Source organism: Neofelis nebulosa, chromosome 11 (assembly GCF_028018385.1).
Source record: "Neofelis nebulosa isolate mNeoNeb1 chromosome 11, mNeoNeb1.pri, whole genome shotgun sequence".
In the NCBI taxonomy this organism is placed as follows: domain Eukaryota; kingdom Metazoa; phylum Chordata; class Mammalia; order Carnivora; family Felidae; genus Neofelis; species Neofelis nebulosa.
The window spans coordinates 77700829-77724191 of NC_080792.1; the positions used below are offsets into that span (position 1 = coordinate 77700829).

General features: G+C 47.3%; 1 protein-coding gene across 1 annotated transcript in view; it reads left to right on the plus strand.

The window, feature by feature from the left end:
• SVOP (SV2 related protein) overlaps positions 1–23028 on the plus strand; it is an 81170-nt gene extending 58142 nt beyond the window's left edge. Inside the window, exons 8-16 of the mRNA XM_058691043.1 lie at positions 712–837; positions 1533–1661; positions 3180–3253; positions 6568–6644; positions 10321–10428; positions 13952–14063; positions 14966–15047; positions 19736–19825; positions 21396–23028. Of these exons, the coding sequence (XP_058547026.1) occupies positions 712–837; positions 1533–1661; positions 3180–3253; positions 6568–6644; positions 10321–10428; positions 13952–14063; positions 14966–15047; positions 19736–19825; positions 21396–21602 (1005 nt within the window). The 3' untranslated portion in view covers positions 21603–23028. The remainder of the gene's footprint in view (positions 1–711; positions 838–1532; positions 1662–3179; positions 3254–6567; positions 6645–10320; positions 10429–13951; positions 14064–14965; positions 15048–19735; positions 19826–21395) is intronic.
• Positions 23029–23363: the final 335 nt, after the last annotated feature.

Here is a 23363-nt window from a genome sequence, read left to right on the forward strand (position 1 = left end):
CAGCTGCCAGGCAAAGGCAGGAAGTAATTAATTAGCAGCCCAGAGAGAAAGAGAGACAGAGTTGTGTGTCCAGGGCTGTTGGACAGGTGCTGTGACCTGCTGAGAGATGCAGCCAGCCCATGACCACCGTGCAGGGAGGGAGCCAGAGGAATAAATGCCCCCACATCTCTTTCCTTTCTCCCTCCCTCCCTCCCTCCCATGTCCTGTGGGGCTCCCCATTGGCTGTAGCCAGTGGAAAGCCAGAAGACAGCGAGTCTGTGGATGCAGTCCATACAAAAAAAGCGAGGTGGGAAAGGATGACGAGGCAAACAGAAGATAGTCAGCCCTGCAGGGAAGAGGCAGTTGTGATAAAGGATACTAGGGGCCTCTTGGGCGAGAGAGATGGATGTCAGTAGACGAAACCAATATGTCCGTTACCGTATTGACCTCACACGATATTGATGGCATTGATCTCCCTAAACCAGAGCTGCCACATCGTACCCACTCCAGTGGGTACCACGCAAATATGACAGAGTGTGGATGGGCCCCTCAGGAGATGGGCAACATGATGGCCCTGCCCCCAACTATATGAAAAACAGGAAAGACGGCCATTCCGACGTGGCTGACCCCGAGGACCCTCCCCCGTGTCAGTAGCGTTGTCTGCAGTGACCCCGACATTGCTCATGTGTTGGCCACGCTGCTCCCATCGCTGATCCCGTTTTCCCCTGCCAGGTCTTCTGGGCCATCGGGACAGTGTTCGAGGTGATCCTGGCCGTGTTTGTGATGCCCAGCCTGGGCTGGCGCTGGCTGCTCATCCTCTCGGCCGTCCCGTTGCTTCTCTTTGCGGTTCTGTGTTTTGTAGGTATCCTTTAAGAGATGTCAACCTTTACGGGGCACCTGGGCGGCGGCTCAGTCGGTTAAGCATCCAACTTTAGGTCATCATCTCACGGTTTGTGGGTTCTAGCCCCGCATGGCGTTCTGAGATGTTTGGGATTCTCTCTGTCTCTCCCACATCCTCCCTCGTCCCTAAATGCTCTTCTTCTGTCTCTGTCTCAAAATAAATAATAATAAAAAAAAAGATCTCAACCTTGGCCACTTGGCTTTCTGCTGTTCAGCCGTTCACTGTGTTTCAGTGGGAGGAGGTAAAGGAGGACACTGTCCTGCAGAGATTCTTTGTAAGATGATGTTTTTGGAACTCTGCCAGCCACACCAATTAATAATAATAATAGCAACAGAAACAACAATCATTGCATGAACCCATTCCAGGTATCGTGCTAAGCACTTTGTCTGGATCCTCTCACTTAACCCTCTCGGCAACCTTTACGAGGTGGGATCTATCGTTATCCCCATTTTGTGGATGAGGAAATGGAGGCACAGAGAGGTCAAGTAATTACTCGAAGTCCCACAACCAGGATAATCAATGACAGAGCCAGGATTTGAAGCTAGCCCTCTGGCTCCAGAGCCCTAAGCTTAAAGACTCCACACCCCGCTGAGATATGTGGCTGGGACCCCGTGTTCTGTTCCACCCTAATCTGCCACACCTGTCCCCACAGTGGCTGCCAGAGAGCGCAAGGTATGATGTGCTGTCCGGGAATCAGGAGAAGGCCATCGCCACCTTAAAGAGGATAGCGACAGAAAACGGAGCCCCCATGCCGCTGGGGAAACTCATCATCTCCAGACAGGTCGGTGCCTGGCCCGCTGTCTGTGGCGTGTGTGTGTGTCCGTGTGCCTGTGCGGGAGTGTGTGCGTGGGTGGGGCGTGCTCTCCACGGAGGTGGCAAATTCTGAGACAAGCAAAAAGCGCACAAGCAGACTAATTCCCCAAAAGCCAATTTTCCTGAATTAACTTGCCAGTGTATCTTTTTTACCAAAAAATGTGTCAAGGATCTTTTTGAATATATGTAGCAAATAGGAGTATATTTTTCCTGTGTACGTATTAACACATTTAGTTCCTCGATATATGCTCTCTATAAATATGTTAATGAATCTATTTCTAAATATATTAACCTATTCCAAAATATAGTCAATAAATACAAACATTCTCAAATACATTCAATAAACCTATTTAATGGGTGTTGTGTTTTCATTCAAGAATATACTAAAAAATATATTTTTATTCATGAGGACGATTCACAGGGAGACTAAGCCACCTAAAACCCATAATCTTTTTTTTAAACATTTAGCATGGTTAAATAAGCAAGCGTTTCTCAAACTGCTAAGAAAAATGTTTTCGTTAAATATACCTAAGAAGAATATTATCACAGTCCTAGAATATACTCTTTTAAAAAAATTTTTTTAACATTTATTTATTATTGAGAGACAGAGACAGAGCGTGAGCATGGGAGGGGCAGAGAGAGAGGAGGAGACACAGAATCCAACCGGACTCCAGGCTCTGAGCTGTCAGCACAGAGCCCGACGAGGGGCTTGAACTCACCAACTACGAGATCATGACCTGAGTCTAAGTCAGACGCCCAACCAACTGAGCCACCCAGGCACCCCCTAGAATATACTCTTAAAAAGAACATTGTAGGGGTGTCTGGGTGGCTCTTGGTTTCAGCTCAGGTCATGATTTCACAGTTTGTGGGTTCAAGCCCCGTGTTGGGCTCTGTGCTGAGAGCACAGAGCCTGCTTGGGATTCTCTCTCTCCTTCTGTCCCTCCTTTATGCTGTCTGTCTCTCTATTGCTCATAAAAAGAAACTTAAAAAGAACGTTGTAGAGCAAAGATTCGATAAATTAGCAACTTATATGAAATTGGCAAATGGGTCATTTAACTAATCAACCTTTGACACATTGGCTTCTGGTGAATTGATTTTCAGTACATTGATTTTTGTGATCCTGACCTAGAGCTGGCTTGGGAGGGCATTAAATGGTTGGATGCCCCTTGGATTGACTGTCTGCTCCCTGGGTCCATGGCACTGCCCGAGAATCCCTGGGGGTACCAAGCCCAAGGAATCTGGATTGCAGAATGTTTCCATCCTTGGGGAACCAAGCCTGTGGACCTTGCTGGGTCCTGGCTGGAGGGCCTCACTGGGCCGGGAGACTTTGTGCCGTGGGATCGGGTCCTGGGTTCCCGGAATCTGAGCATGTAGCCCACCAGGAGCTTCCCTCCCTGCTGTGGGTGCCCACGGTCTTGGGCTGCCGGCTGGGGCCCATACTTCTCGAGGGGAGGAGAGCAAATTGCACATTCTTGTCTTGAAACAGGAAGACCGAGGCAGAATGAGGGACCTTTTCACGCCCCATTTTAGGTGGACGACCTTGTTGCTGTGGTTTATATGGTAAGAGCTGTTTCTTGACACCTTGATCCCCTTCATTCATGCCCCGTTTTGCTTTCTGGTTTTTTTTTTTTTATTTTCATTTATTTATTTTCGGGACAGTGCGAGAGACAGAGTGCAAGCAGTGAGGGGCAGACAGAGGGAGACACGGAATCTGAAGCGGGCTCCAGGCTCTGAGCTGTCAGCCCAGAGCCCGGTGCGGGGCTCGAACTCACGAACCGTGAGATCATGACCTGAGCCGAAGTCGGACGGTTAACCGACTGAGCCACCCAGGCGCCCCTTTGCTTTCTGTTTTTACGTGATGCACAGATAGCTCTTTGATCTTGGGCAGCAGTTGCAAAATAAAGTGGTTTGGGTATGACTTTCCTGATTTCTGCCTTATTCAGGTATCACCCGTGCTATTCTTTTCTTCGTCGTTTTCTTTAATTGGACTCACTTTTTACTCAGATAAATATCCTTTTTAACTACGTTTTTCATTTTAATTCCAACACAGTTAACATGCAATGTTATGTTAGTTTCGGGTGTAGAATACAGTGATTCAACAATTGTATGCATTACTCAGTGCTCATCATGATAAGTGCACTCTTAATCCCCATCACCTATCTCACCCATCCCCCCAGCATCCTCCCCTCTGGTAAGTTCTCTATGCTTAAGAGTCTGTTTCTTGATTTGTTTCTCTGTCTCTTTCTTTTCCCTTTGCTCATTTGTGTTGTTTCTTAAATTCCACATATGGATGAAATCATGTGGTATTTGCCCCCTGACTGAGATACTACGCTTAGCATTATACTCTCTCGTTCCATCCATGTCATTGCAAATGGCAAGATTTCATTCCTTTTTATGGCTGAGTGATATTCCATTGTATATATAGACCACATCTTCTTGATCCATTCATCTATTGATGGACACTTGGGCTTCTTCCATAATTTGGCTATTATAAATAATGCTGTAGGGATGCCTGGGTGGCTCAGTCAGCTAAGCATCCGACTTCGGCTCAGGGCATGATCTCATGGTCCACGAGTTCAAGTCCTGCATTGGGCTCTGTGCTGCTGACAGCTCAGAGCCTGGAGCCTGCTTCAGATTCTGTGTGTCCCCGCCCCCCCCCCACCCCACCTCCGCTCACGCTCTATCTTGCTCTGTCTCTCAAAAATAAATAAATGTGAAAAATAAAAATAAAAAAACAATAAATAATGCTGTAATAAACATGGGGGGGCATATATCCTTTCGAATTAGTGTTTTTGTATTCTTTGGGTAAATGCCCAATAGTGCCATAACTGGACCATAGGGTATTTCTATTTTTAATGTTTTGAGGAAACTCCATACTGTTTTCCAGAGTGGCTGCACCAGTTTGCATCCCCACCAACAGTGCACAAGCGTTCAGATAAATGTCTTTTAAAACATGAAAAAAAAAAAAAACAGCAGGCCATAGAGAGAAGGCCCTCCTCAAGAGAAATATAGTAAAAAGCAGCGAGATTGATGATTTGCCAAAGCTCTGAGTTACTGTACTTAATAGAGAGAGAGGCAGATGTTGAGGACTCATTAGCAAGTAAGTGAGACTAGGAAGCCATCAAAATACAGTTGACCTTCAACAGTGCAGAGTGGGGGTTAAAGGCACAGACCCGGAGTAGTTGAAAATCTTTTGATCCCCCCCAAACTTCACTAATAGCCTCCTATTAACCAGAAGCCTTACTGATAACATTAACCAGAAGCCTTACTGATGAACACATATTTTGTCTGTTATATGTATTATATACTGTATTCTTAAAGTAAGCTAGAGAAAAAGTGTTATTAAAATCATCTTCAAGAGAAAATGTACTTGCAGTATTTATTGAAAAAAAAATCTCCTTATAAGTGGCCCCTGCAGTTCAAACCTGTGTTGTCCAAGGGTCAACTGTAATTGAAAGGAAAATGATAATGCCTGCTCCCTTACTCCTCTTTTCGGGCCATACTGCCTTCGGTGTACCACCAGTGGCATGGGACCCCTGTTTGGGGAACCACTGATTTGGTCAACACGTGCAGCCTTAGAACTCTCAGTCCTGATCCTGGTCCATTTTCCTTAAAACGCGGCCATTCACGATGGCTGGATGTGGGCAGGGTGGAAGGGAGGGATTTGTACAGAGTAATTACCTGAAAATCCACAACCAGTCAAATCTCACCTATTCTTTGAACTCTCTACGAAATCATGTATGCAGCACGAATAGTGTGCAGAAGGGGCCTGGCTAACACTTTTCGGAGTTCTGGTGTAACCACTTATCCCTTTCCCTATGCACCTTTGAGGAGAGGTGCTAATTAGCAGGGGATCGTCCTGAAAAGTGGTCAATTGCAGGCAAGTGGAGAGGAAGGCCTTGATAATAAACAGAACTGGGCTCCAATTCTGCCCATGCATTCCTGAGAGCTGAACCAAGCATTTATTAAACACCTGCTGTATGCTCAATACAAGTGCTCAGTCTGCAGGATTTTTGAAAAGGGAGAGGAGGTGGTTGACCTAGTTAAGGGTGTCTGTCTTGTGACAGACTGTCTGACAGACAGTCTGTCTTGTGCATGTGACTCATTTGGGCCGACGCTACCCAAATACTGAAGCAATTAATTAGAGACTATTTCTTGCACCCAATAGAAATCACTAAATTTGCTAGCACATATTGTAACTCAAGGAAATTTATCACCATGGACTAATTATGACAGTTCCCACATAACTGTACTACAGGATGAGAATGTTCTGGTCCTACAGACTTGAGTGTTATGGTTCCTGGGACCATCGGGAATTCATTAACTGGGTCATTCTAATCTGAAATTTTAGGGAAGTCTGCTGACTCTACACTTGTATGGGGTACACAGCAGGTGTTTAATAAATGCTTGGTGAGTTGATTCAACTCTTAAGAGTTCAAGGGTAGAGCTGGAGCCCAGTTCTCTGTATTATCAAAGTTTTTCCCTCCTCTTCCCTCTCCACATTGACCAACTTGGCCCAGAAGCCCTGACGGATGTCAGCCATGACTGTTTTCTTCCAAATCTTGGTTCCCCAAACTTTTATTCCCTATTGCCAATTGTGAAAAACAGCCTGGTGTTCTCTGTGATGTAATACAGTTGTTGGTCTTTCAAAGGACACAGGATCACATACCTTTAACATACCGCTATGCTTTATACCTGCCATTTTCCTGCTCAATGGCCCCAGGAACCGCCCCCCCCCCAAAGCCCCAGTGTCACCCACGTCCAAAGACTGGTCCTCGCTGCTATAGACGCAAGTCCTTCCTGAGGGGTTGGGGAAAGGGGATCTTGCATTTCTCCCATCATTTCTTTACCTTTTTTTGCTTCCTTTCTGGCAGGTTTTCCAATGCGTTTTCTTACTATGGATTAGTTCTGCTCACCACTGAGCTCTTTCAGGCAGGAGATGTCTGCAGCAGTGAGTATCAAACTCCCTTTACCAGCTAGCCACTCCTACACCCACCATACACAGTCACACACACAGCCCCGCCCCTCGTTCAGCCCTTCCTGAGCCCGGCCACGCACAAACGCCAGTGACTTTGTCCCACAGACTCCAGGGAGAAAGTTTCTTCCAAATCTGAGCACAAAAGACCTGGGCTGCGGTCTCCGAGATTAGAAACCCGAACAATCTTGTCACGATAGAAGGGACATTATAGCAGAGTCACCGCTTATGTCACGCAAAGGGCTCGATGAAGTACAACACTGAGTTTGATGGCTATGACCCTGTGCGGTAATTCTCACGTGCATGTGAAGTCGGAGAACCGGGTAGGATCTCAACCCTGGCCACACAACGGAATCACCTGGGGCCAGTTAAACGATGCCCGGGTCGATTTACTCAGCATCTCCGGACCCGGGCGTTAGTGGCTTTTAAAAGCTCCCCCCCGCGATTCTCTTGTGCAGCCGGAGGTGGGAGCCACCGGACAAAAGGAACAGGCAGAAAGCAAAGACTATATGCACATGTCTGGGATTTCAAACAATTCTATCTTTAAAAATAGGTTCCTAGCATTGAGCCCAGGGTGGAGGATAAAGGGATCAGGTTCTCACTTGTCTGTAGGATTTACCTGGTTATCTTTTTCATAGTAAGCCTCTATAAGCTTAGTTAATAGTTTGGTTTATTGGTGTAAGTGAGGATTTAATGAGTTGGTGGCTCAGTCGCAGGTTTGGGATTTGGTTATTGACTACCGATCACATGCCCCCAACAGTGGACCCGCTTAAGCAAAACAGAGGAGGATCCAGGGGAATGTTACAAAGCAGGGGTTGGCAAACTTTTTCCAGAAAGGGCCAGCTAGTCAATATTTTAGGCTTTGTGGGCCATACAAAGAAGGAAAAAAGCTGTGGACAATTGGTTAACGAACAAGCATTGCTCGTGTTCCGATAAAACCTTATTCATGAATGTGAATTTGGGGCATCCAGAAGGCTCAGCCAGTGGAGCATCCGACTCTTGATTTCGGCTCAGGTCGTGAGCCCAGGGTCATGGCATTGAGCCCTGCATCGGGCTCCTTGCTGAGCATGGAGCCTGCTTGGGATTCTCTCTCCTTCTGTCCCTTTCCTCCCGCTCACGTGCTCTCGTTCTCTCTCTTTCCCTAAAATAAAAAAAAGTTTAATGAGTACGAATTTGGACTTCATATCATTTTGATGTCATGAAGTGTTATTCGTCTTTGGATTTTTAAAAATCACTTAAAAATGCAGGGGCACCTGCGTGGCTCAGTCGGTTAAGCGTCCAACTCTTGGTTTCTACTCAGGTCATGATCTTGTGGTTTTGTGAGTTCAGGCCCCGCATCCAGCTCCGCACTGGCTGCAAGGAGCCTGCTTGGGATTCTCGCTCCCTGCCCCACCCCCGCTCTTGCTGTCTCTGTCTCTTTCAAAATAAATAAATAAACTTAACAAAAAAATTTTTTAATGTAAAAACCATTCTTAGCATGCAGGCCAGGCAGAAACAAACTGGAGACCAGATTTGGCTTCAGGTGATAGTTTGCCAGCTCCTGTTAAAAGCTGTCTCTTGGGATGCCTGGGTGGCTCTGTCGGTGAAGCATCCAGCTTCGGGTCAGGTCATGATCTCATGGCTTGTGATCTCACGACTCATGAGTTCAAGTCCCACATCGGGCTCCGTGCTGACAGCTCGGAGCCTGGAGCCTGCTTCAGATTCTGTATCTCCCTCTCTCTCTCTGCCCCTCCCCCACTCGTGCTCTCTCTGTCTCTCAAAAATAAATAAACATTAAAAAAAAAAAAAAGCCCTTTCTTCTACCTGGGCAGGAGAAGTGATACCGTGGAACAAGCCCACGGCTGGAAATCAGGGAGCCTGGGTTCCAGCACTAAGTAGCTGTGTGATCTTGGACAAGTCATTTATTCAATATTTTCTGTAAGCCAGGTACTGATCTAGGTGTTAGAGTACATCAGTGACCACAAAAGACAAATATCCCTACCCTGTGAGCTCATGTTTTGGTGGGGAGAGAGAAAGAGAGAGAATAGCTTAATAAGTGAGGCAATGACATAGTGTGTTAGAAGGTGATGGCTTGAAGAAAAAAACTTTAAGAAAAGGTAAAATCATGCCTCTCATACAAATATATAATGACCGCATGTCAGAGATTTTAACTCATCGGTTAATGAATGAATTAGTTAAGAACTGTGAAAAGTCTGAGGATTTACCTATTTTCCAGCTAACAGGTTAGGCGTGCACAGCTTCCACAGATGCCTGCAAAAGACACAACACTCCTGGATCAGAGACAAAGGACTTTGCTACTCACAGTAATAGCAGTAGCTGGAGTATCAGCATTTCTTACACCAGTGAGGAGCTCCCATTCCCACAGGGTGATGTGAAGAGAGGAGGTCACACCTGCAAGAGCAGTGGGTTATGTTACAAGAGAGGATCTCTGAGCTTAGGGCACCCAGCTCTCTTACACTGGATGGTAAGCCTGCCTGCTCTTGCCCTGTGGGGAGACACTAGACCGTTGAAGGCCATAAGCAAACCTGTTCCTTACTCCAAAGGTAGACGCTCCCTGTCAAGGCTGTTGGTTAAACCAAGGTCCTTGAAAAGATAGTCCAGAGCAAAGAAAGTCAGTGCCTCTGCTTATAAACCATACAGAGATGTGAGCATCCATGGAGAATTGTCTACTAACACCAGAGGTCTACTAACACCACAAGAGGTTACAACTGGTTCAAAGGAGAGTTCAAAAGATACATGTATATAGGCAATCAGAAATGCAGAAATGGCTTTACAATTAGAGGCACAACTTGTCCGTATGCATAAGGCAGTAATCAATTGCATCACCAGACACAATTTGCATTTTGATGGACTAGAAGCATTTGCATTAATACCAATATTCTATAATGTGCATAGCTCAAAGATAACGAAAAGCAGGACGACCTATAAGGGTACACTAGACAAAACATTTTGCCCATTTCAAAATCTTTCACGCTGTTTGTTAACAAATGTGTAGGAAAAGGAGACAGTCAAGCAGGGCAAGGGAGGTCAGGAGGGCGGGGCAGAGCAAGGGGCAGTGGGTATGTTGAAGTTTTAAATGGGGGTGCTCAGGGTGACCTCCATGAGATGAGATTTAAAAAGATATAAAGGATGTGAGGAAATTAGTCATGGGATCTATAAAGAGCATCCCGGAAGAGGCGACAGCCAGTGCAAAGGTCCTGACGCAGGAGTATTGAAGGAAGAGCAAGGATACCAGTGTGGCTCGAGTACAGTGAGCAGAGCAAGGGAGAGAGAGAAGGTGAGATCAAGGAAGTCATGAGGGCCAGGTAATATTGGTGGGGATCATCGAGGCCACCCTGGAGTCTGTCTGCCACAAACGCACCTAGTGTGTGCCATTTCTGGGCTAAGCGCCCTCATATGCACAGCCTGCTTTCATTCTCCCACCCACCTTGCCCAGTGGTTTCATTAGCTCCAGTTTTGTGAAGAAACTGAGGCTCAGAGAGATAAAGCACTGCTGGTTGGAATTCGAACCTGAGTCTGTCGGACCCCGGAGCCTGGGCTCTTTCCACGGTGTCCCAGCTGAATCGTACCCAGGGAAGGAGGTGTGGGGGCAGGAGGGCGTGATTCAAGTTTCCGAGAATGGCTCTTCTTTCTCCTGTCGCCCACCTTCCAGTCTCCAGCCAGAAGAAGGCGGTAGAAGCAAAATGCAGCCTGGCCTGTGAGTACCTGAGTGAGGAGGATTACATGGATCTGCTGTGGACCACGCTCTCTGAGTTTCCAGGTGAGGGAGCTGTGGGAGGTGGGGGCGGGGGCAGGGGAGCCCGTGAACGTGGCCGCTGTGGATCTGGTGGCTCCCCCTGGTGCTGCTGCCTGGGAGAAAATCCCCTTTCTAGGGGAGCTGGAGATTAGTTTTTCAACCCTTAGCTGCAAGTTGTCAAGAACTGTAAAGGCTACTCTCACTGAAGGCTAACAAATGAAGCCTCCCGTGTCACGCTCGCTGGCAGAAGACATGAGACTCCTGGGTCAGAGACAAAAGACTGTTACCCATGGCACAGCAAACAACATGAACAGCGTGCTAGTGTCAGCTCCCCTTGCTCTCAAGTCCCACAGGGATGATGAGGGAGGGTCCAAGTGGATGCTACACACGCAGTGGAGTAATGGGTGTAGCTGCTGTGCTCTGACTCTCGTCCTTTGATGAGAACCCGGTCACTCAAGTGTGCACAAAAGCTGATAATGGATGATGGTTGCTACTTCAGGAATTACCTGAGCATTCCCGACCATGTCGTGAGTGATCTACTAGTCCCTATATTCTTGACTCTGTGTTCCACAGTTTTCCTTGGCTTCCCAATATCTTCCTCAGTCCCTTTTTCACTTTGCTTACCTAAGGAATCCCAAGCTTAGGGAACCCAAATCTTTTATAATGGGCTGCCAGAAACTTGTCCAGCTTTTGATCTAGAGAGATGCGTCATCTTTATGGACAGTAAAACAGGCTTGCTCTTTGCTCTGGAAGGAGACGGTATCTCTATCTTCGCAAGGCTGTTGGCTATCCAAACAGAACAAAGGGCAGCCAGTACACAAAAATATAAGAGATCCATGGAGAATTGTCCCCCATCAGCACTCGCACTGGAAGGACTGGTGGGGAGTCAAAAAATCCAAACCTGCACGTAAAGTGAAGGTACTTTATCTTTTTCCTTTAAAAAATGAGTAATTATTACAACAAGAGTGTCTGGTATTTATTGAATGCTTACTTTATGTATGTCAGGCTCTATGCTAAATGTTTTCTAGATACGTCTCATTTAGTCTTTTTTAAAATTTAGTTATTGAAATTCAAGTTAGTTAACATACAGTGTAGTATTGGCTTCAAGAGAACCCTTTGATTCATCACTTACATATGACACCCAGTGCTCAGCCCAACAAGTGCCCTCCTTAATGCCCTCACCCATTTAGCCCATCCTCCCACCTACCTCCCCTCCAGCAACCCTCAGTTTGTTCTCTGTATTTGAGAGTCTCTTATGGCTTTCTTCCCTCTCCGTTTTTATCTTATTTTATTTTTCCTTCCCTTCCCCTATGTTCATCTGTTTTATTTCTTAGATACCACATCTGAGTGAAATCATGTGATATATGTCTTTCTCTGACTTCTTTTGCTTAGCATAATACCCTCTAGTTCCATCCATGTTGTTGCAAATGGCAAGATTTCATTCTTTTTGATGGCTGACTAATATTCCTGTGTGTGTGTGTGTGTGTGTGTGTGTGTGTGTGTGTGTGTACACCTGTCTACAGGTATACACACACACACACACACACACACACACACACACACATCTCACATCTTCTTTATCCATTCCTCAGCTGATGGGCATTTAGGCTCTTTCCATAATTTGGCTATTGTTGATAGCACTGCTACAAACATTGGGGTGCATGTATGCCTTTGAATCAGCATTTTTGTATCCTGTGGATAAATACTTAGTAGTGCAATTATGGTAGGGTGGTTCTATTTTTAATTTTTTGAGGAACCTCCATACTGTTTTCCAGAGTGGCTGCACCAGCTTGCATACGCACCAACAGTGCCAAAGTGTTCCCCTGTCTCCACGTCCTTGGCAACATCTGTCGTTGCCTGAGTTGTTAATGTCAGCCATTCTGACAGGTGTGAGGTGGTATCTCATTGTGGTTTTGATTTGTGTTTCCCTGATGGTGAGTGACGTTGAGCATTCTTTCACGTGTCGGTTGGCCATCTGGATGTCTTCCTTGGAGAAGTGTCTGTTCATGTCTTTTGCCCATTTCTTCCCTGGATTATTTGTCTTTTGGGTGTTGAGTTCGATAAGTTCTTTGTAGATTTTGGATACTAACCCTTTATCTGATAATGTCATCTAGTCTTATGAAGTAGCACAGTTATTCCCATTTTACACCTGAAGAAACTGAGGCTCAGAGAGGTGTAGCAAAAACTGTCCCTGGCAACTTGCAGCTGCCAATATCTGCACCTCTGTGCCTGAGGGCTATCTCAGGAGGAATGGAAAGCTTCAGTATCTAAAAGCAAACAAACAAAACAAGGTGGCTGGAAGTGTCAGGGAGTTAACGCCTGGGAGCTGCTTTCAAACGGTAATTGCAGGAGTTGGTGGCGTATAAATACCCCAGCTTCCTCGCCCATCAGGCAGGAGAATTCTAAAAAGGATATTCCATACTGGCTCCCAGAGCCCCCCAGTGGAATTCGGTAGAAATGACCCACAGTGGTAACTTGGCTTGACATGCACTCTTGCCTTCCCTTCCGCATCTTACTTTCCCACCCTCCTATTGGTTCTTCTTTGGGTTGCCTCTCAACTAAACACTTGTACCTGGGCCCTTGTCCCAGGATCTGCTTCTAGGAAAACCCAGCTAAGACGCTAAGTGTCCCACACCCGGCAGGGCTAAGCGCTGTGGTCCCACCCCAGAGCCCACAGTCTTCACTCATTACTACGCCATCCATCTATCTTCCAAAAGCCTTCCCGCAAACAGCTCACAGTAAGAGTAGGGACTCAGAGTTAGACACCACGTTGCCAATAACCGTTTCCATGACTTCATGCACTCACCATGATTTTTCATGATTTCCATGGTATTGCCTTTCTGAAACTCAGAACAAATTCTTACTTATTACATTTACGATTTGTTGTTTCTGTTCACTGGCGTATCCCAAGCTCCTAGCGCAACAGTTCCTAACACAAAGATAGGCGCTTAATTTTTTAATGAATAAGTGTGGGAAGTGGGGCTATTGCGAGCATTTATTTTGGGGGGTTGTTTTGATGATGAAGCAAGATAACAGCTGTAAAAGTGCTGAGCCCACATTTAACAGTTATTATTAATAATAAGCACCATGCTGTACTGTCTCTACTGAGGTTAGGGAATCTTATTTTTATTTAGTCCCATTTTGCAGGTGAAGTAACTGAGGCCCTGAGAACGCAAGGGACTAACGTTCACTCACATGGTCATTGGCAGGATTCAATGCCTCCAGGGCTGTTGGACTGAGGGCCTCAGTTCCCCACTGGCTGTTGGCCAGAGGCCACTTTGTGCTCCTCGCCAGGTAGCCTTCTCCATTAAGACCAGCACCTAAGAAGAGTCAGGGGGCGAGAGAATGCCAGCAGAACAGAAGCTGCAGTCTTTTATAACCTCATCTCAGAAGTGACATCCCAATGCTTTTCTATATTCTAGTCATTGGAAGCGACTTGCTGGGTCCGGCACACTCTCAAGGGTAGTGATTATACGGGGTGTGAATACCAGGGGGTGTTGGGAGCCATATTGGAAGCTGCCTGCCATGGTGCCCTGCTCTCTTCCAGGTGTCCTTGTGACTCTGTGGATTATTGACCGCCTGGGCCGCAAGAAGACCATGGCCCTGTGCTTCGTCATCTTCTCCCTGTGCAGCCTCCTGCTGTTTATCTGTGTCGGAAGGTGGGTCGTGAAACCCCCTCTCTCTGGCCAGCAGGCACACTTCGCAGGGCATGGTCAGTGGCTCTTTGGGTCTGTAAGCTGTGGACTGTACTCCTGGTGGTCATCTGCGAGATCCCTCCCCAGCCCCTCTCTAGGACTCTTGACTCTTGACCACAGGATCGGGTTCATATTTGCGCCTCTGATGGGGTTAAGGATGGGAGGGCACTTTGGTTCAGGTTTCGCCCCAACACTGTCACTTTTAGACTTTTGACATTGTCCACCAGTGAGATCACGCATACAGCTCTTTATGTATGGGTTAAAAGCATTCCTTTGTTCAATGGAAATACTTCAAGGTCCTGGTTTATAATCCCCTTTTGGCGTTTCTCCATTTTTCCATCAAGAGCCTCAAAATATGGAAGTGGCTTGTGCCTCTCTTGCTCTCGGAGAGGCCCCAGACCATACCTGATGAATTTGTGGAAGGCCTGGAGAGGAAGCTTAGACCCTGACATGGGGGTATTCTTAGACATTTATGGAAACAATGGAACAGAAGGTCGGGGGTCAGGATTATCCCAAAAATACTGAACAGAAGTTTACTTTCACTGGCTCAGCTGGCACCTGACTCAATTCCTGCCCCTACAAGGTTCCATCTGGATTTTCAAGTGGTTTATATCACTTCTCTCTGACCTTGCCCCCAACCTGGACTCCACACGTTTGCAGCTCTTACCCTGGACTTTGGAGAAAGACAAAATTTATAAAGGCAGGCCTTCAGCGATGGCACTGGGATTGTGTGCCTGTGTGGATTGGGTGAGGGTGGGCTTTGCCCATTTCTAGGGCATAAATTCTGCCTGGGCAGATAGGACTTTGCTGAAACAAGTCAACAGAAGAAAGTACCTGCTCATCAACTTTTTTATTTCTCTCCCTAGAAATATGCTCACTCTGTTACTCTTCATTGCAAGAGCGTTTATTTCTGGAGGCTTCCAGGCAGCCTATGTTTACACACCTGAGGTAGGAGAGGTGTCTGGGAGCAGCCGGGTCGGGGAGGGAAGGAGCTCTGCTTTCAGAAATATCCTGCCTGGGATCCTCAGCATGAGATTTATCCTTGGGCTTGGGTCTGTCTGGGTGGGAACAGTGAAGCTCTTCATTATTTCAGGCTATCTTCCCGTCTTTTTTTTTTTTTTTTTGCTTTTTGCTTATGAAAGCCAATGTTCAAGGTAAAAGTTCTGAATGGTAGTGAACCGTATAAAACCAAAAATTAAAGGGCCCCACATTCCCCCTTCCTAGACACAACCTTTTTGAATAGTTCAGTTTTTTTTTTTTAATTTTTTTTAACGTTTATTTATTTTTGAGACAGAGAGAGACAAAGCATGAACGGGGGAAGGGCAGAGAGAGAGGGAGACACAGAATCGGAAGCAGGCTCCAGGCTCCGAGCCATCAGCCCAGAGCCCAACGCGGGGCTCGAACTCACGGACCGCGAGATCGTGACCTGAGCTGAAGTCGGACGCTCAACCGACTGAGCCACCCAGGCGCCCCTTGAATAGTTCAGTTTTTTTCAAAGCGTACACTAATTTATGTTAGTGGGTGTACCAGATTGGGTAAGCGAGCAACTGGGAAGAGTTTTAATACAGAAGCTAATTACAGTGGTGAGGGACAAGGCTGAGGGAAACATGAACGTGACATAGCAGTGTCCCCGAGCTTGCAGTGGGGTGAAGGTGGCTGGGGACTCTGCTGCCACCCAGAGTCGGTGGGATGTTGAGAGGGGAGTGTTCCAGGGTCCCAGGAGAGGGCTGCGTAAAGAGAAGTTGTGACCTTCAGCTGAGGGACGCACGGGACTGAGGCAGCCTGGAGGGGAAGATCAGGAAAATAAATACCCCGACCTCTCTCTTCTACCCCCTTCCATCTCCCGCTGGGGTTGCCCATTGGCTGAGCCTAAACAGAAGCCAGAAGGCCAGGGAACCCTTGGTGGTCCACATCGGCCAGCCCCAGGGCAGAGAATGAGGTGGGGAAATTCGGAGGGAAAGATGAAAGACTATGAGCCCAGGACATAGGAATCTACTTTGTTCTTTTTAACAGTTACTAATCTTTACTATATATTCAATATTTACTACGTATAGTATATCCTGTATACAATATACTAATATATACCACATATTACATACTATACTATATGGTGTATGTATAATATATATATATTTTTATACCTCCCTTTACTGTATTGTGTAGTATATAACTATATATTATATACTGCATTTTTTATACTATAAATACTATATATATTATATACTATACAATATAGTATATATACATATTTTTTATCCCTCCCTTTACTATACTGTGTAGTATATAACTACATATTACATACTCTTTTATTATACTATAAATACTATATATATTATATACTATGCTATATAGTATATATACATATATTTTTTTTAACATTTATTTATTTTTGAGACAGAGAGAGACAGAGCATGAATGGGGGAGGGTCAGAGAGAGGGAGACACAGAATCTGAAACAGGCTCCAGGCTCTGAGCTGTCAGCACAGAGCCTGACGCGGGGCTTGAACTCACGGACCGCGAGATCATGACCTGAGCCGAAGTCGGCCGCTTAACCGACTGAGCCACCCAGGCGCCCCTATATATACATATTTTTATCCCTCCTTTTACTATACTGTGTATTATATAGCTATATATTATATACTGCATTTTATTATACTATAAATACTATGTAGATTATATATTATACTATATAGTATATATATATTTTTTATACCTCCCTTTACTATACTGTGTCGTATATAACTATATTATATACTCTGTTTTATTATACTATAAATACTATGTATATTATATACTATGCTATATAGTATGTATACTTTATATTATATACTATACTTTATTATACTATATGGTTTATAATACATGCATATATTATTATATACTTTATAGTACAGACAAATCATAATTTTTTAAAGAGTTTATTTATTTATTTAGAGAGAGAGAGAGAGAGAGAGAGTGGGGGAGTCAGTGCAGAGCCTGATAAGGGGCTCGAGCTCACAAGCCATGCGATGATCATGGCCTGAGCTGAAGTCGGACGCTTAGCCGACTGAACCACCCAGGCACCCTGGACAAGTCATAAGCTGATAACAATTCTACAGATATTTGGCTTGTTTTCCAACTTTTCACTATCACAGACAGTGCTGAGGTAAACAGCTTTATATAGTCTTGGGCACACGTATCCTTCCTGTAGAATAAATGCCAAGATATGGAATTGTTGAGTGAAAGCCTATCAACGTTACAAACATTGAGATGAGTTGAAAAATCACTTCTAAAATGTTGTACAAGTTTGCGCTCCACACAATAGCGTCTCAGCGTGTCTCAGTTTCCCACACTCAGGGATATGGGTTGTTTATTTTATATCTATTGTATTTTATTTCATCTTATTTTTTCAAAGTTTAGTTAAGAGAGACTGAGACAGCGCGGGGGGGTGGGGGGCAGGCAGAGAGAGAGGAGACAGAGAATCCAAAGCAGGTCTGAGCTGCAAGCACTGGGCCCGATGCGGGGCTCGAACTCACGAAACCGTGAGATGGTGACCTGAGCCAAAATCACGAGTCAGGTGCTTAACCACCTGAATCACCCAGGTGCCCCTAGTTCATCTTACTTTAGATAGAAGCAAAGGGAGAAGGAGAATGCTATATACCAGATACTGTGCCAGGGGAAAGAGGGTGTCTGGATTAGCCCTCATTCCCGCAGCACCCCGGAGCCCTCGCTCTGAGTCATCGTCCTCACCCTGCTCCAGTCCTGCCTCCTCCAAGAAGCCCTCCCAGATCTCCCCCTCCCCTGACTTCCTCGTGCATTCAGTGTCTGTGCCCCTCTTCTAATACTATGTCTGTCGATCTCGTTTGAATGGTAAACTGTGGAACATCCACCGGGGAATACAGTTACGGCAGTTAATGATGAGGTGGTTATGAGCAGTGAAGAACGAGGTAGGTATCTATATACGATGTCAAGAAGATTTCAAGACATAGCGCTGAATGGATAAAGCAAGCTGCAGAATGGTACGCTATGATACCGTTTATATTTTAAAAACGATGCTGTGTATTTTGTGTACACATATTTTTTAACACATCTGGGTAGATACGTTCCACACCTTATTAATAGTGGGAACCTCTGGGGAGTATTTCCTAGGAGAGGTTGTAGATCCAAGGACGGCCGGGTGATTTCATTTTTGACAAGGGGAATGTATTTATATGTTGCTTGTGTCGTTGGGTGAATTAAAATATCCTCTGTAGGGGTGCCTGGGTGGCTCAGTGGGTTAAGCGTCAGACTCTTGGTTTCAGCTCCGGTCATGATCTCACAGTTTGTGAGTTCAAGCCCCGCATCAGGCTCTGTGCCGATAGCTACAGAGCCTGCTTGGCTCTCTCTCTCTGCCCTTCCCCTGTGGGCTCACTCTCTTTCTCTCTCTCTCTCTCTCTCTCTCTCTCTCTCTCAAAATAAATAAATAAACACTAAAAAATAGAAAAAAAATAAAATATCACAGGTAAATGCATATGGTATACACTCAAAAACTTTACTGAGCGAATAAATAAATGAACGAACGTAGATGTGTATACGGTCATAGAAAAACCTGGAAGGATATACATTCAAACGTGACAACGGTTTCTCTGAGTTTTGGGATCATGCGTGAATTTTATTTTTCCCTTCACATTCTTCATTCTTCCCGAGCTTCTGCACAGAGCATTGGAGTTGTTAGAGGCACGCTAGCTGCTGTAACAAATAACTCCTCAAAGGGAATGTATTGACCCAACAGCAGTTCCTCACTAATGAAACAGTCCAACATGGTGTTCCAGGTTGGTGGACAGCCTCCATTTCTACAGTGATTCAGGGACCCAAGTTCTTTGCATCTTGCAACTTCATCCAGTAATGATGAACCAAGGGTGATTTTGCCCCCCAGCGGCCATTTGCAATGTCTGCAGATACGTTGGGTTGTTACAACTCAGGAGAGCCGTGCAGAAGGTTCTCCTGCATCTAGCGGGTAGGGGGCAGGGATGCTGCTAAACATCCGCCGATGCCCAGGACGGCCCCTCATCACAAAGAATGACCCACCCCCAAAGGGCCACAGTGCCAAGGTTGAAAAATCCTGCCCCAGGGCCTTGGAGTCCTCCTTCCAGCCAGCGGACTGGGGAAGGGAGTGGAGAAGACACTGCCTTGGTCTGGAAGATGCACAGTCACTTCTCACTTTGCCCGAGGGAGAGCTAGGCACGGGGCCACTCTGGGTACGAACTGAGAAACTGTGTAAGCATTTCAACCTCTGTCTCAATGAAACGCCTTGAAAGGCTGGGGCCGGTGCTGCAGGGTGAACTAATGAAAAGAGGCGGGAGAACAGTATCTGGATGCAGAATGGGGAGTGGTTCCTGGCGGAGTCTTTGGAGGCCAGCCACCCTGGGCACCGAGGACCCCTAACTGGGTTCCCACCCACAGCTTGGCCTCTCGCCCTCCTTCTCCATTGAACCTCCTATCCCCTTTGAGATAAGAACCCCCACCTGGTCTCCCACCCCTCGATGGGGTCACCAACACCCGAGTGATCCACGCTAGCTCTGGGCCCGCGGGCGTCAGTCCTATCACTCCTGAGCCAGAGTGGGGCCGGGGGGGAGGATCCTGCGTTTTCTCAAGCCCGCATCCATGGCTGTGTTTCAGGTCTACCCCACGGCAACTCGAGCGCTCGGCCTGGGCACCTGCAGTGGCATGGCGAGAGTGGGTGCTCTCATTACTCCGTTCATTGCTCAGGTAGGTGTCCCCTCCAAATCCGGGGTTGGGGGGAGGTGGGGAGGGGCGCAAAAGCCAGAGCACAGAAAGCAGTTACACCACGTTCAGACGTCTGCAGAACCTTCCGTGCACATCATCTTCTTTTACCCTAACAGCCCATCCTATGAAAGGAACAGTGTTGCTTGCAAATGAGCAAACGGGCTCAGAAAGGCATGCGACTTGCTCAAGGTCACACGGCTGGGAAGCAGAGAAGCTGGGACTCAAACCCAAGTCTTTCCTATGCAGAAGACCCGGGGTGTGTGTGGGGGGGGGGGGGGGCGCCATCTGATTGGGCCAAAAACAAATTGGATGAAAACAAGTAAGAGGAAAACAAACTGTTGAAGACAACATGATTTAGTGGGAAACAGATGTCCCTGGCCATGGTTTCGGAGTTGGGATAATGAGGTGTTTTTGCAGAATTTTGCAGCCCCTTGTGTGTCTTGAAGCATTTCTATCCGTTTTTAGGGATCTTATTTTGAAGTCGTTTTGCTTTTTTAAATAGCCTTTATCGCTTTTTTTTTTTTTTTTTTTACCAAGGTACAAGTCTCATAACGTAAAACGAACCATTTTGAAGTGAACAGTTCAGGGGCGCCTGGCTGGCTCAGTGGGAAGAGCATGCGACTCTTGAGCTCAGGGTCCTGAGTTCAAGCCCCACATTGGGTGTAGAGAGTACTTAAAGAAATAAAGTCTAAAAAATTAAAGTGAACAAGTCAGTGACATTTAGCACATTCACAGTGCTGTGCAACCACCACCCCTATCTAGTTCCAAAACATTGTCATCAAATAAAAGTCCATACCCCCCCCCCGAAAAGTCCTATTCATTAGACAGTTACCCCCTTTTTCCCCCTCTTCCCTTGCCGACCCCAAGGTGCATTTTTTTAAGTTTATTTATTTGGAGAGAGAGAGAGAGTGCAAGAGCAAGGGAAGGTCAGAGAGAGAGAGAGAGAGAGAGAGAGAGAATCCCAAGCAGGCTTTGCACTGTCAGCACAGAGCCTGATACGGGGCTCGAACCCACAGACCGTGAGATCGTGAGCTGAGCCGAAGTCGGAGCCTAACCGACTGAGCCACCCAGGGGCTCCCAAGGTGCATTTTTTTTTTTTAAAGGAAGCTCTACACCCAACACGGGGCTTAAACTCGTGACCCGAAGATTAAGAGTCGCGTGTTCTACCAACTGAGCCAGTCAGGTGCCCCTGTGCGTTGTCTGTATGTACCTATTCTGGATTTTTCACATAAATAGAATTCCGCCACGTGTTTCAGCCAAGTAGCTCTGTTCTGGGCTGTTGTGTCTGGCCATTGTATGTCCCCACTACCTACTGTTGGTTGGGAGCTGGCCACGCGCCTGCAGGGGACCGAGTCGCCTTGGGGTTTCCTCTCACTCAGTTTTTCCCCTCTGCAAAATGGGGACACGTGCCTCGCTCTGTCGTGAGGGCTCAATGGGATCAGTGCAGAGAGCGCTTACAAGGGGGCCTGGAGTCATCAGTACCTCCCGAAGGGTCGGTGGCATCTGTGACTCAGGAGGGACGCCCTCACCGGCACGTGTCTCCCTCCCCCAGGTCATGCTGGAATCTTCCGTGTACCTGACGCTGGCAGTTTACAGTGGCTGCTGCCTCCTGGCCGCCCTGGCCTCCTGCTTTTTGCCCATCGAGACCAAAGGCCGCGGACTGCAGGAGTCCAGCCACCGGGAGTGGGGCCAGGAGATGGTCGGTCGAGGGGCGCACGGCACAGGCATCACCAGGTCGAACTCTGGCTCTCAGGAGTAGTGACCGATGCAGGGCTGAGCTGGTCTTTGGGGCTGTAGAAGGCAGGGAGCTGGTGGAACCCAGTTGGGGCACCGACCGTCACTGCCGACATCCAGAACTTACCCGGGGGGACAACCTGGACCAACAGGGTTTTGTGTCTTGACGCTGTTTGCTCATATTCATCGAGATCCACCTGGGAATGGGGAGGCATTTGCTCTGGGGGGTTCTCTGTGTGTGGGGGGGAGGTTTGTCAATAACCTGTGGACCTGCATGGGAAAACTGCCACATGAGGAGTGGCCGGTGTCCCCGAAGGCCAACCGGGCGCCACCCGGAGTCAGCCAGTCGCACCCTTGGTGAACAATAGCCAACAAATCTCTGTAGATACAGTCCAGGCCCAGAGCCCCGTTAAGACCTGCCACCCAGGGAGTCAACACCTGCCATCCACCAACAGTACCTGTTCAGTAGGTTCTCCTACACCCCCAGCCCCAGGCTTTCTTCTCTGAAATCGTGGGTGACCCAGATGTGGCTTGAACAGCCTTTTCCTGGGTCTGAGAGATGCTCTCTCAGAAGGGGCTCCTCGGTTTGCCTCCCCATGGCCTGCCTAGTGGACACTCTGGCAGATGGATGTGCATTTGAACTTGAGCCACGTGTCCCCTCCTGGCCCCTCTGGGGCTGCTCGGGGCACATGACCAAGGGGACAGCTGGGCTTAACCCAGATGACACCCCCAGAAAGCTGTCGTCCTCTCCCGCCCCCAGGAATTGGGGACTGAGGCCAGAGGAGGTGAGGATAAAGCCCAAGGCCAAAGCAGGGGCCTCCCCTTCGGAAGCAACGAAGGCCATGCTGGGGGCTTCTTTTCTGACCCCTTCGTCGATCAGGCTGGTTGGTGACTCTTGGAGAAAGAAAACAGTTAACTCAGGTTTCCGTACTTTGGAGCTGGAGGGTGGGTACATGGCTAAATGGGCAGAAAATGAAGGGATGCTACATCACCCACTCACTCCCACTGGGATCAGGGAACCAGGAATCCTTCCTCCCTGGTTTCTTCCTTTCTGCTCTCAAGGGCTGGCTTGGTCTTTACATACAGGTAGCTCCTGGGGTCCCAGCCCTAGTTCTCTGCCACCAGTGGGGAGGAGCGGGAGGGCCCAGACGTGTGACATGTGTACATTTTCAAAGGAAGAGAAGAGCGCTCGGTTGGGTTTGGGGTTGGCCTCTGGAGGAAGGGCTGACCCCGTGTCTCAGCAGACAGCATCCGCCTCCAGGATTTGGTTTACATGAGCCCCTTCCCCATCATGAGGGCAGGGAAGCCAGAGGAGGAGGGAGGAAGCTGCTGGATCCCATCAAAGGCCAGAGAAGACTGACCTTCTGCGTGGCGATGCCTGCTTGAAGCAAAACATTTTGAGGAAACCAAATGTGTATGTTCATCTCTTATTAAAACATGTTGGTGATGGACATCGTAAGGGTCCAAGTTTGTCCATGTGTCATGATGTCCTAGTGACAGTTCACCTTAAGGACCTTGCCAACTTAGTCCATCCAGGGTCATCGCAATGCTGTGGTACGATAATCTTTCCAATATGGTGGACAAGTTGCACAAGTTGGTGGCCAGTGTCATGACTTTGAGTCTGATGGAGACAACACTCTCTTTTGATGGTGTGGAGGTCACAGTGGGTGACTTTTGCAAGCTCAGGTCGTGGGTCAATGGCAAACAATCCCATGGGCCTGAAATACAGACTGCAGCCCCCTTGGCCTGGCAGCCAGAGAGGAGGTGGCTTGGCCACCTTGGATCT